The sequence below is a fragment of the Terrapene carolina genome, unplaced genomic scaffold (genome assembly GCF_002925995.2).
Source record: "Terrapene carolina triunguis isolate 2854851 unplaced genomic scaffold, T_m_triunguis-2.0 Scaffold30, whole genome shotgun sequence".
Lineage (NCBI taxonomy): Eukaryota > Metazoa > Chordata > Testudines > Emydidae > Terrapene > Terrapene triunguis.
In genome coordinates this window covers 6652905-6666357 of record NW_020664381.1, presented here as the reverse complement: position 1 = coordinate 6666357, position 13453 = coordinate 6652905, and the positions used below count along the sequence as shown (strand labels likewise).

Here is a 13453-nt window from a genome sequence, read left to right as displayed (position 1 = left end):
TGGTTGAAGAGAGATGCTTGACACCATTGTGTCTGCTTTACAAATTATATACTTCCACACTGCTGATCCTTCAAGTGACCGTTGGTGTTGAAAGACCAGCAGAGGAAAAGAATGACTTTATAGGGTTTCAAATGGCAAATTAAATAAATGGAGCAAAATGTAAACAATATGGCTAGATAACTAGACAACACGTTACCCATCGTTATCTCAGCCTTTTTTCAATGTTATAAATTTAACTTTGGCTGCTACCAAAAGAAAAGAGCATATTTAAATAATAATAGTATCAACAAATAAGGAGTCTAAACATCAAGCATAAATATTGAGGAAATCATAATAGTACAGTAGTTGAAAATGACCTAAGGCTGTAGCCATTGCATTACACAAAGTCCAAAAGAAAAAAAGTTAAATTACCTCATTGAAAAGGGGCTGATTCTTTCAGTTGACAAAGCAATAAAGAAGCAAGCATGATTTTTTTTAAAAAAATGAAATCTTTTTGCAATATATAAGGTGCCAAAAAAGAAATAAAAGAAGTTAGATGCAAAGCAGGATGAGTTGCATCCTTAAAAAATTAATAATAATAAAAAAATCCATATTCTTTGGAATATATAACTTGGTAAAAAAGTCAATGTCCAAGATATAAAACTTCTCATTCACAGCATTGCTAAATCAGAAGCATTCACAGTTTCCCTCTGGGAATCTTCCTATACTTCCTTATAACTAACACGTCCATATGATTAAGTATACTCACTAAGATTGTGTTAGATTTTAAGTCTTAAAATTAGAAGTGAACTAAAGCACTTTTTAGGACTTTGGGAGACCTCCAAAATCAAGGATGTTTGGAGACCACTGGTATGTCTATCTACCCACCTTCCCTATCTCTAGACCAACTTAAATGTTCTCCTTTCCAGAAGTTCAGCCCTTGAAAAAGGCTACTTTTCTCGAATGACATCCCTTCACTGATTGGCTAACACCATGACATCATTCCTGAAGTACTGACTTTTGGATCGTTTGCTTCTGAAAGTGATGTATAAACATGGCAGTGCCCACAGGCAAGAAAGGTATTTATGGGATACCTATGGGCATCAGCAGATAAAAAGCACTTTAGTCCTGGCCCATCTCTACTTATAATTAATTCAATATGGTCGCCATACCGCTTCTTCCAGCCTTGCTGTGGTGCCCATGTTAGTAGGGGAGTTGCTGTGACTACCTTCTGCCTCCACCACATCGCTTTGGTTTGGAAGATTGGGGTTGAGGAGAGTAGACCCTGTGGAAGCATTAGTGCAAGGAGGGAGGATACGTGGGGGTGACCGATCTCCCCCAGACATCATGGAGAACTGGTATGACCCTGCTGATGTCCCGTAATAGAGATGGTAAGAAGGTGAGCTGGTCTGAAATGGGCTACCTTGAGACTGAGAAGAACCAGGATATGGAGGAGGGAGATAAGTGTGATATCTTGTGGCAGTGGTCATAGCAGACATACCAATTCCTATTCCTGAACTGACAGGCGTTGGGGTGTAGGTGAATGCTCCAGGATAGTGCATACGAGGATCAGAAATTGAAGGAAGAGTGGAGAATGGGCGATCAAGTCCCACCCTGGGATCACTGAATGCTGTTAGGTCAGAAGCACCTAGTTTTTGAGAGAAGAAAAACAAATCAATTTTAAATGGAAAGAACAAGATTTTAATGAGTCACGAAAGGACAATCTTTCTCATGGCGGATCAGTGATAGGGTATTGGTAACACTGGCTATCTGAAACTTTTGAATTCATTTCAGTAAAGGGGCAATTAAGAGGGATTACCCTTGCCCTATAGGTTTTTATTTGTTTGTTTATTTTCATAGCACTTACAGCCTACGCAATATTTACAGCTTCAGAGTGCTCTATAAACATTAACAAAATAGTCATCACAGTGCCCTTGTGAAGTAGAAACACGATAGTAACAAGTAGTTTTGGAGAGGGGGAAACTGAGACACCAAAGCTAAGTAATTTGCCAAGGACCACACATTGGCAGAGATGGGACCTTGAATGCAGGTGTTGCAGGTTTTCAGTCCAATGCTTAGTCTCTTGTTGTAACTGCCTTATTTGTCTGTCTTAAAGATCGAAAGCTCCTTGGAGCAGAGTCTGTTTTTAGATATACATGTGTGTGTTCTGCACACTACAACTAATAATAGTGGTCCACATTGTCTATCAACCTTACTGAAGTTAAGAAAAATCAGGCCTCTTTAAGGTGTCCGAAAGTTGGGCACTGAAAAATGGAGTCTCCTGAAATCATTACTGACTTTTGAAAATCTTGGCTTTAAGAAGTCCATAAAATGACATCTATTGCAGATTTGTTTCCAAGCAGGATACTTTGGGATTAAAAGACTGAAGTGGTTTTTTTTAAATGGAAATGTTTCACACCTGACTGAGCTGAACATCTGATATGACAGCTAAACTCTGCTCCCATTGGTTTGACACAGATGAAAGTGGGCTCCCGCCCACCATCGCCTCCTCCAAAGGGATTAAACAACCTGAATAGATAATGGCCTCCTTAAAAGGGTCTTCATCCTGACTCAGATGAATGGAAGCTGTCAGTCCTCTGATGTGGCAGCTATGTATTATCAAAATAACAATAATAAGAAAACTTTCCCGAAAACAACCCTTTTCAGACAAGGGGTGGATACTGTATGAAAGGAGTGTGTGTGCAGAAGGAAGCACTAGTATGTGGAAGAAGGAAAACAAAGCAGTCTGCTCTGACTGGATTGAAAGGTAGAGCAGACATACTACTAGTGTCAGGTTCTGAAAGCTTGTCATAGCCAGATTTCTTCAATGGGTTTCTAAACCTTTCTTAGTTCCTTAGAGTGTTTTGGTGTGCAAGTGTGGGTTTTACTGGGGGAGTTACAATGATACAAAGAGATATTTTATGTTAATACGGAAGAGTATTTAAAATATAAATAATATCCCACAAACAAAAAACTTAATTACAAACCAGAAAGGTTGCTTGAAGGCAAAACCCACCCAACTAGACCCATGAAAGCAAGGAAACTGCAAGTGAAAGAAGCACTCAGATATCACACTAACTCTGGTCACTGACAGATTCTGCATCTCCACAGAGAAACCACTTCCCCCTCCAATAGATACAGAAACAAATTACACCCCCCAAATTCATCTGATGTGCTGTAATGTAAAACCTGTTCACCAATCTCACAGTTTCCCACAGAAAATAACTCATCATACAGTAACCTCATGTGCGTATTTCTATAGTAACTATAAATGAATTTCCTTGCGGTCAGAGTTAAGGTTTTGTAATACTGTCTGAGTGAGATGAACTCAGGGCATGTGGTGTATTTCTTTATCTGTTGGAGTTGTAAGTGATTTTCCTGTGATAATGTTATGCTGGAGTGGTAAGGGAAGATGAAAGAGTGTTCCCTTTACATAGACACCTATACGCATGTACGAACTGGAAAAAAATGGGGGCAAAATAGGTCTTTAAAAAAAAGAGTTTAAATTAGTTTTCCTACCATCTTTAACACACACACACACAGAGTATGTTAAAGCTGGTCAAAATGTTTGGTTCCAAAACAATTTTCAACCAAAAAATGTTTTTTCATTTGTAAATAAAATCTTTCCTGGACAATTTTAGTTTTGTTTGAAAATTTCTGGTTAGTCAGCAAATGACTTTTTTCCCAGTTTTTTCTTTCTCGCTTTTTTTATTTTGCTCATGGAAAAGGGGGCGATGGGAGGAAAAAAAGGAGAGAAAAAGGGAGAAAAAACAAAAATAATCAAAACGTTTCATTGCTTTGGTTTTAGCTTGTCAATGAAAAACAAAACAAAAAGATTTCACAGAAGATTTTTTTTTTAAATAAAGTTTTAATTGTCTACAAAAATCCATTATCAATTTCCAGCCTGCTCTAATATCTAGCTGTCCCCTAACCTTAACAAAATAACCTATTTCTACTGAGAAGCCCAGATAAGGATAGGTAAGTGATTAAAAAGTGCATCATTGAAAACAGTATTTTTAAGCAGGTACAACCCACTATAAGTCCAACAACAGCATAGATTATAGGCCATTCAAGGGGTCCCACTGACGTCAGAAGGATCTCTACCTACTCCAACAAAGCCAACATTTGCTGCCAAGGGGTAAAGTTCCAAAGAGCTATGTAGGAACTTTAGTTGTGTGGTTCCCATTCATTTAAAGAGAATTCATGATGGTGAACACCCAAATGTTGGTTCAAGAGGTGGGGGTTAATGTCAGTAGATGGACTGCGGTAAATGATACAAAACCAGGTGGTAAGTGTTCATTTAGAGATACATTTTTATGTTGGCCTGTAAAGTTCTGCAGTGCAATTTGACAAAGACATAACATAACACAGTAAAACACAACACTTAAAATGTCAAAAAAACCACCATCCTCTGTTCAGCTGTAAGCCCCTAATCTGCTGTGATCTGCTCTGAATTTAATGTGAGGGAATGAAGCAGAGATTAAACATCCGCAGCATTCATTTCTTGGCAGATATTGCAGCTCTCCAGCTATCTAAACTATTTTTATAGTTCTGCATATCTCCCATTTCAAAGCAGCTAAAATTAATTTCTCTTCTGGCTTTTGACAGTGACATTCTGGATTTCCCCATCACTTAGCCAAAGCCAAGTAAACACTTGAAAACTTTTTCTTGCAGACTCAAAATATATTTCATCCCGATTTGAGTAAAAAGGTAACAAGATGCTAAGAAGCTCCAACCACTGGTATCACTGTGGTTTGGAAACTGCCACATGGCTATGGTGGTACCTGTTTAGTGTGAATAACTTTTAGGTACTTACTTGAGAGTCGGCTTGAGAGTTCCGCAGTGAGGGATGTCATTCCACTAGCTCTCCCAGGTGAAATTGGAGTGGCAGGGTGCACTGAGGGCGTGGCGATTGATCCCAAGTATTGGTAGGACTGATCATAGGACCATGGAGGAGATGGCTGTACTTGCCTTGTATCTGCAAAGGAAAAGAAGTATTGAGAGAGAGGTTATTTTTAGCCTCTAAACACCGTGATCAAACATAGGAACTGAACCAAATGGTTTATACAAAAACTTATCATTCGCTTCAATTCACAATTTACTTCAAACATTCCCCTTTGTTAAGACACCTTCAGATGAATCGCTCTTTAAAATGTTATTTGTGCTGCTGTGATTTTTGATCAGTTGAAGCTTTTTGATAATTCACATTGATGGTGGTCAGGGAAAAGCGGATTAAGCTTCCCAAGGTGAAAGTGTCAATGCACAAACTGTTCATGGTTGAGGTACATTAGTATTTCAGTCGTGCAGTGTTGTTGCTGCTGTGCCACAAAAGTAAGACTCACATGTCACTGAGTAGAAGACAGCTATGCTAAATTGTGACAATTTAGACTGGGATTTTCAAAGGATCCTAAGGGAGTTAGGTGCCCAGTTCAAAATGATGTGAGTGTCTAATGCCCTTCGGCTTACTTGAAAATTCCAGTCTTAGTTCTGTGACAATTTATTTTGTTAGAGATAGTGATTACAGTGATTACGGAAGGTCTGTTACTAGAGATGAATGAAACTACTAGAGCCGGATGAACTTCAGAATTAGGAGTTCTTGTGCAAGCCTCTTGGAACTGAAAAATTGGAAGACAGGATGTTTCATGATTTCTGGTGCTTCTAGGTGAAATCTGGAAATGCAAACAGTTTTTTTTAAAATAGAGAAGAAAGTTAACCAATTATTTTTTAGCCTCGGAACTAGTTTGGCTTAAGTATGGGGTCAAAGATTTGTAGCAGGGATGAGGGGCAGTATTTATATTCGTCCAAAGCAGTTTATCCATCGTAGGAACCACCTCTTTTTGCCACGTGAGTGTCCACATCTGGAACTGGCATTTTCCCCATCTGCACAAGCTGCCTTTTTACTTTCAGGAAAAAACACAAAGCAAGAATGGAAATTGTCTCTTTTTTCCACAAATCTGGGGTTTCTCAGTAGTTTTCCCAGCAGTGAGAATTTTCTCCTACCGCTCAAACTGACTAATTGTCTCTTTGAAAGAAGCAAATATCAGAGTGGCAAAAAGCTGATACTATGCACAGAATGGATACCAGCATGGAAAGAAATGTTCTCAAGTTCGAGGTGAAGGACATAGAGCTTCCATAAGAAACTACATTTGGAGGTTTGTTGCGAATTATGGAGATGAGATTTATATTTCGTTTCTTTCATTTGTTTGGAAGTGGAGATTTATCCAAAAGCAGAGTGGAGTAACCTGGCCTTTTTAAAAATTACTTGTAAGGCCACTTGCAGATTAAACCTACTAAATCAGTCTAGTCCCATTGATTTCAATATGTCTATTCACCTGAGTACCAGGATAATTGGATCCTGGAAGGACCAACTCTAGCAGGGAAACTGTATAGTTCAGTCTTCTTGCCCATTCAGTCATTGGTGAATCTGCTGAGACTGCTATCCCAGAAGCCAATTTTTGTTTACCTATTTTATCTGAAGGGTTTTCTAATACCCACACCACTGCAGAAGAAGGTCCCTAGTGAGCTTCCTGGACTCTCTGCTTTTCTTCCTTCCTTGGAGGGAGGAAGCGCCACTTCATTTGTATTTGCTTCTTTTTTCCTTCACCACCATTTCCAGTTATGGTAGGAAAACTATTTCAAAGAGGGAAGGATCTTGTAGCATGCCCTAAAAGTGGTCACACTCTGAATTAGTCTAATCTGCCCTGGAAGTTGGTTTCACAGCGGAACCCCCATGACTCAGCATACTTATCTCCTGCTCTCAGATGCTCTGTCTTGGCCTGTAGGTATTGAAGAAGAGTGAGGAAGGATCTCTACCTATGGGGATTGACATGTGAGTGCCTTTGGGAAGGAGCAGCAGCTACCTCTCATCATTCTCTGGCTCTTCATGGAGAGGAATGATGGGAGGCATTGTCACACCACCTATTCCAGTTATGCCATGTAGATGGGTCAGCACCACCTTCTCACTGATTGTGTCTAAAACTGAAGGAGTCAGCAGTCTGAAGACTGAAATATGAACTCTACCCCTCTTTTAATGCCAGTACAACTGCCACAGTGCTGTGCCCTGGCCAGAAACCCAAGAGTGGTATATTTTGTGATGCAGGCACATGCCCATTAGCAACTGGACAGAGGCTACCAATATATTTGATCTAGCTCATTCAAGATCCACTGTCAATTACTATTGACCTGAGAAGGATTTGAAGCAGTGACCGAGAGATGAAAGGCTCTGTATCCCATTACTAACCCCATAACCCATCTAAGTCTTCATCAAGTAAAAAAAAAAATCTAACTGCCAAAAATCAACCTTATATTTTGTTACTTGAATTCCCAAACACATAATTTTCGTTAGTAGTTGTCCTAGAATGGCTTTAAAAATGAAGAGCTCTGATTGGTTAACAAATTGCATACTATTCAATTATGCTAATGCAGCATAACCACAATATCTGGGTTAGACACTCACTGACCCCATCTGCCTCTTCCTTCAGTCATTTACTACCAAATAAAGCAATGAAAATAGCACTGGAAAATTCTGTAGGTTTGGTGGTGACTTCTGCCACTGTTTCAGTATTTAGGGCTTTGTTCAACTCCCACGAAGGTCAATGGGCGCATTTCCACTGACTTCAAAGGGAGCTGGAAATATTTCTGATATCCTTCTTTCTTTAGGACCCAATGGTGAACTTTCAGTTTATCTTAACTTAAACTGGAACCGCAAACTGCCACAGTTTAAAGAAATACAATTCCCCCCCCGCCAACTCACCATTCTCTTCACAATCAGAGTAAAGATTTAAATGTTTCAAAATGTAGCAACCTGGAGTGGGGAAGTTGGGGTGTGTGTGTGTGTGTGTGTGTGTGTGTGTGTGTGTGTGTGTGTGTGTGTGTGACACAGAGAGAGAAAGTTAAATGTATGAAAACCTGCTTTAAAAAAATCTGAGTTTCTTCCCAAACCACAGTGTCTCCAAAAGAATCTGCAGAGAGAGCTAGAGGTACTCCAGTCTAACTTCAGAGAAAATAATAGGGCCTTTAGGGCCTTTGGGGTCTTAATGCCAAATAGGATTGCAGAATTATTTAAAAGGAGAGCAAAACAGCATGAAGTCAGTGGAGCTGAAGCTGTTTACACATATCTGAGGATCTGGGCCCAATTCTTCCTGCATTTCTTCTATTAGCGTGTACTTTCATTTCTGCTTTTCATCATAGGAGAAAATATATTTTAAAAAATGAAAACAGTTACTAATTGCAATAAAACACTCCAGGGCAATAATTACAGCACAGTAATTCACACCTTGTTGTGTGTCACTAGCTCTTGGGCTCCTGCCTACCAAGCTATTAAGCATGATGTATCGGACCATCTTTCATGCCTCGTCATGTTGTAGTGCCATGAAAAAGTTGTGGTGTTTGGTTTTTTAAAAAACACCCTCATAATTAAACAGTGCCAATGTTGTATACAGTTTAATGATTAATAAAATAAGCTTTGGTAAAAGACTCAGGTAAGAGGGTTAAAATCTCTTTCCTCCCATGTTGCTTCTTGGGGTCTCATATATAGCATTTTTCTAAGGATTGTTGCAGTGGAAAATCAAAGCCTAATTTGCAGAAGGTTGGCATCTTCACAGAATGTTGATAATTCTGCCTTCTGACCTGAGATTTCACTGTCAATGGTTTGTCAACAGGTGGTGCTGGAGAACTTTTTGCATTGCCCCATAATTGTTAGCACATATTCCAGCTAATGTGTGCTTGACACCAAATAATTGCACTACAGAAGTATCATGCCTCAACAGTAGTGATTTTCTAGTACTGTATGACCCATGATTGCAAACGGTAGTAAGGTTGGCTTTGAGCCCACATGCAAAATGCCATGCAACTATCCTAAGAACTGTCTAAGCCATTTATATAATACTTGTAACACTCTTTAGTCCCGTACAAACCACAACACCTCTGGTGCAGTTGCTTTAAGTACAACTGTACTTTGAAAGGTGACTGTGTAAAGGTAGTGCCTTCTTACTTAGCAGATCTGTTCCCTGTGGGTATTCAGTCTCATTTGCTGACTTTAGGGACTTTTTCTCTTTTTTTACTGTTTGTTAGCACTGCAGAACAAGAGTGAGCAAATACCTGCCAGGCAATGGAGTTGCACAGATATAAATCAAGGCCAAATTTGGCCTACAGAACCTTTATTAATGGCGAGGATGCATGAGGAGGCGAGAACTCAGCTTGGCTTCAGAGCCCAAAGTGATTTTGTGGGACAGTCATTAAAAAACTTCCCAAATAGCTTTTTACCTGTAAACTGAGCACACACGACATAGAAATCAGTGAGCCACAACAAACACAGAGCTCCATGATGCCGTTTCTATAGAACCACTTTTCAGAGCAGACTTACACTTCAAAATGCACAGCAAAATAAAGCGAGGTGCTCAGCTGGTGTAAATCAGCACAGTTCCACAGACTTCCCTAGAACTGTGCCAATTTACCCACGCTGAGGATTTGGTCCCTTTGTTGTGGTAGAGGGTGGGGTCTGTTTTATTCACCCACTCATTTCTAAGGTAAAAAATGATTTTACAATCTGAAACTTCTTAATCATTGTGGTGTAAAACTAATTCCTTAAAGAGATTGGAAGTTTTAAGTTTAAGTGGTCAATCAGATATGGAAATCAGATAGCTGGTACCACTGTGCCTATGAGAATGAAGAGAACTTGCTTAATGATTATGTGAATTTCTGTCTTGTCTGTGTTTGGTAGGATACAATCTGCCTTTGGAGCTGGTTTGTGCCACCATAGTACAGAGTGAGACAGCACTCAGTGTGTCATTGCAGATCAGACATTACAGTCTGATCTTAGCCAAGTGGAGCAGTGTGAGCCAAATCTCACTATGACATAGTGTGTTTACTGGAAGCTTCAGCAAGGAGCTGCAGGATGTGAGTCAGTACTTTATGGTGCGAGTCAGGATTGAGAATGATGCATCAGTATTCAGCAAGGTAATAGGTACCCCCTTGACTAGATTTGGGTGCATTTTACCTGGAGGCCCCTGTCTAAACTAGGGTAAATTCCAAAGGCACCACGGGAAAATAATGTTTCATTCCCACAAACAATACATACCTAGCTAAAAAGTCTTATTATCTTGACATCTTGCCTTCCAGAAATGATTTTACAGCACAAGGGTCAATGGGTAAAAGGGAGTCACCCACAAGTATATACAAGTAGCAAGCAGTTGCTTAGCCAGATATCTGTATCAGTTAAAATTCCATAATAACATGAGTCAGACAAAATGTGAAACAGCCTCTGCAGTTGCCAGCCATTTCTCTCAAGTTGCAAAAATGTCTGTCAGTCACATGCAAAAATTTCTACCAGTCACATAGTGTCAAGCTTTGCAACTCCTCCACCATCCTGGCTAGCACTTTAACGGGAACACCTGGCCCAAAAGATGGGATGAAAGAAGGCTGGGATCCCATCTCAATGGCTAAGCAGGGGCTTACTAATGTCATCCCAGAGGGAGATAAGAAATGACTAGGGCCATCAACTACTTTACAAAGCTTCACTGACTCCAGTATTCATTTGCTTTTTCCCCACCGCCTTCATGATTTGCCAAACTTTCCAAAGGGAAGCAGTTCTCATAGTGCGAATTTCCCTCTCTGCCAGTGTGAGTAAGTCAGGAATGGTCTTGATTAGACACGTTCATTCAGAGAGGTTTCTTGCTGAACAGGGGCAATGGGCTGAGAGGAGGGAAGTTTTAGGCCTTAGGAAAAAAATGAAGACATTTTGCAAAGTTCTTTTCATTTTTTCTCTCACTCACATTCCTTTCTCCGCTTCATCCACTGCCACCCTCATCATCTTCCATCTTCCGTTTACTCCTTCCAACCCCAGGTGCACAAAGGACAGACTGGGGCCCTACAATCTTGCACTGATTTGACCTGATCTCCCATCCAGCAGCATGACCAACATGGCTCCATCACTCTCTCCCTTTCCTACCAACTTGGGGCCCAACAAATCACAAAGACAAGCCTTAAATCCCAGCCTACAGCAGCACTTTGGAAAGCTGTGTCATCTCTCAGCAGCTGAAAGGATTAGTCAGTGGCTTTGAGAAGGTAGCCCTTTCCAAAGGGCAAGGTCATCGCTGGCAGCAGCAGACACACAAGGCAAATATTCTAACGCTTCTCAGTGCTGGAAGATGAGGAACTGGAAAATTACAGAGCAAACTGTAAAAATTCCACCCTCAGCTATTTCATTATACAGGGTGCTTCCCCTGAGCATGACACATGGTGGAAACTACTAGGTTGCTCTGTCAAACCACAGAGCCATTTCCCAATGTAACGGTGAGGAGATGTTTGGGATTCATGGAAGTGAGCACAAATTTTAGGGACAGGATTTTTAAAGCCACCTAAGGGCTTGAAAATTGGAAATGAATGGGAACTGGGCATCCAAATCCCCGCTGCGGCTTTGAAAACCTCACACTAGATTTACAATGGTTGACAATGGGTCTTTTGGCTGAGAATTCCAGTGGCTGCCACCACTCCATTGTCTTTACATGCTTAAGGTTGAGCTGTCTGTTCCACATCGACTTCACTGCCTTCCTCCGTGGGAGCCGCAAGATACCCCCCCCTCATATGCACTTCACAGCACACTGTTGTCTTGAAATCTCTGATTGTGTGGAGCCCCCAGATTACCTCATGTAGCCCTTCCACTATATGAACTGGTGTAAATGAAGGCCACATTGGGCTATGGTGCACATCATGTTTTCATGGCACTGCCAAAGCTACTCACTCTTCATAAAAGGCACCTTCAGCACTGGCCTCATACCCCAATATTTACATTTATTTCAGCACTTCTGAGGTTTTGTGAAATGTTCAAACTGTTCAAGGAGTTCTAGAGGAGTCTGAGCCTCGTCTCCCATGGGACCATGAAATGCGTGCAGCTCCACACAATTCCTGCAGTAGCATCAGTTCCTTAGGTTTTAGAGCACAATATGGGCTAGAGTGGCAACCTTTCAAAAGGTTACTCTTAATTGCACCATATTAATTTACCTTTACTGCGGTTTTTGCGGAATTCCCTACGCTTATTATTAATTATTATTATTGCAACAGTTGCCAAAATATGCTGGGTGTTCTACAGCTATGTAAGAAGATACAGTCTCTACAAAGTGGGCAGCCTATAATGTGAGAGACAAAAAAGAAACACAAATATTGAGGAGGATGAGACACAACAGGCCAACAGGCCAAGGTGATGGCTGGAAGTTCTAGTGTTAGTTCTGCTTTTTATTTATTTTCTGTGTATCACCAGTCCCCAGCTTCCCCTCTATGTAGCACTAATTTGTCAGTTAGCTACTTTCTTTTAGGCATTGCCGCAGAAATGAGTCTTGAGGAGGCAAATCCCGCAGTGCCTCTAACTACTGAGGATCATAATCCTCCAGTTTTTAAGGCCCCCCACTGCAATTTTGTAAAATAACACATGAACAATTCCAACTACTTCTTCTTTAAAAATGGGTGGGACAGGGGATGTCACTGGGCGGCTGGCCCCAGTAAATGAAGTAGGTCCAGAGCCCTGTGCCAGAGCAAGTTCTCCTATTTGGCCGATTAAGCCCAGGATTGCAGCTGGAGGCTAAAAAGGATCAAGGAGAGACCCAGTGAAGTCCCTGAAGGAAGTTAGGAAATAGAGTCCCAGTGAGTCAGAGCAGACTGGTTCAGTCAGAGGCAGGTGAGAGCTGCCAGAGGCCAGAGGGACTGGAGAATGTCCCGGAAGGAAGCAGAAGGTGTTTTCAAAGTGAAGGAAAGCAGCAAGGGGGAATTGCTGACTGGTGTCTTCAAGCCAGAGAGCAAGGGCTGGAAAGGGCTGAAGGCAGGAAGAGCAGCAGAGGGAGATGCCTGCTGGCTCTGAGCCAGAGCCAAGGGACAGAGAGGGCTCAAGGCAGGGGTGCAGTGGAGGGACTTACCCGCTGACATCTCCAGGGCTGGAGAGCTGGGCCCAGAGGCACCATGAGAGGTGATGCTCCACTGGTTAGGATGCTCCCAGCATAGAGGCTGAGGGGGTTCCCACTAGGAAAAGCAGGGGTGCATCCCAGCTGGAAGGGCAGGGCTGGCTCTCCTGGTACCAGGACAGGAGAGGACTAGGCTGAGTGCTGGGGTGTGGTGAAGGAAGCTGGGGCTGTGGTGAGAAATGGCAGGGTTGTATATTGCTCTTACTGTTTGGACTATGTTGGGGGACTGCTGGTTTATGGTGCTCGGACAGGTTCTGTTATGATTTACGGGCACAGTACTTTTGGAATACATGAACTCCACACAGGCTACGTGTATATTTGGGCAGATGCTTAGGACTATTTCTGGGGACTCAGAAGGAGGGAAAACTAAGGCAGGTGTGCTTGCCACATGAGGGCGCTCTAGTAGGGCTGCCCTCTTACAGAAGGGAAAAAACAAGCACTCCCTAACAAAAAGAACAGGAGTACTTGTGGCACCTTAGAGACTAACAAATTTATTAGAGCATAAGCTTTCGTGGGCTACAGCC

The 13453-nt window shown here is 41.5% G+C and overlaps 1 protein-coding gene across 2 annotated transcripts in view; it reads right to left on the bottom strand.

Moving 5' to 3' along the window:
- Positions 1 to 312: 312 nt before the first annotated feature.
- Positions 313 to 13453, bottom strand: part of RUNX1 (RUNX family transcription factor 1) — an 83500-nt gene continuing 70359 nt past the window's right edge. For both annotated transcript variants that reach the window (XM_024197067.3, XM_024197069.3), the window contains 2 exons: positions 4796 to 4957; positions 313 to 1627 (listed from right to left, as the gene is read on the bottom strand). In XM_024197067.3, coding sequence (XP_024052835.1) covers positions 1134 to 1627; positions 4796 to 4957 — 656 coding nt within the window. In that variant the 3' untranslated portion in view covers positions 313 to 1133. The remainder of the gene's footprint in view (positions 1628 to 4795; positions 4958 to 13453) is intronic.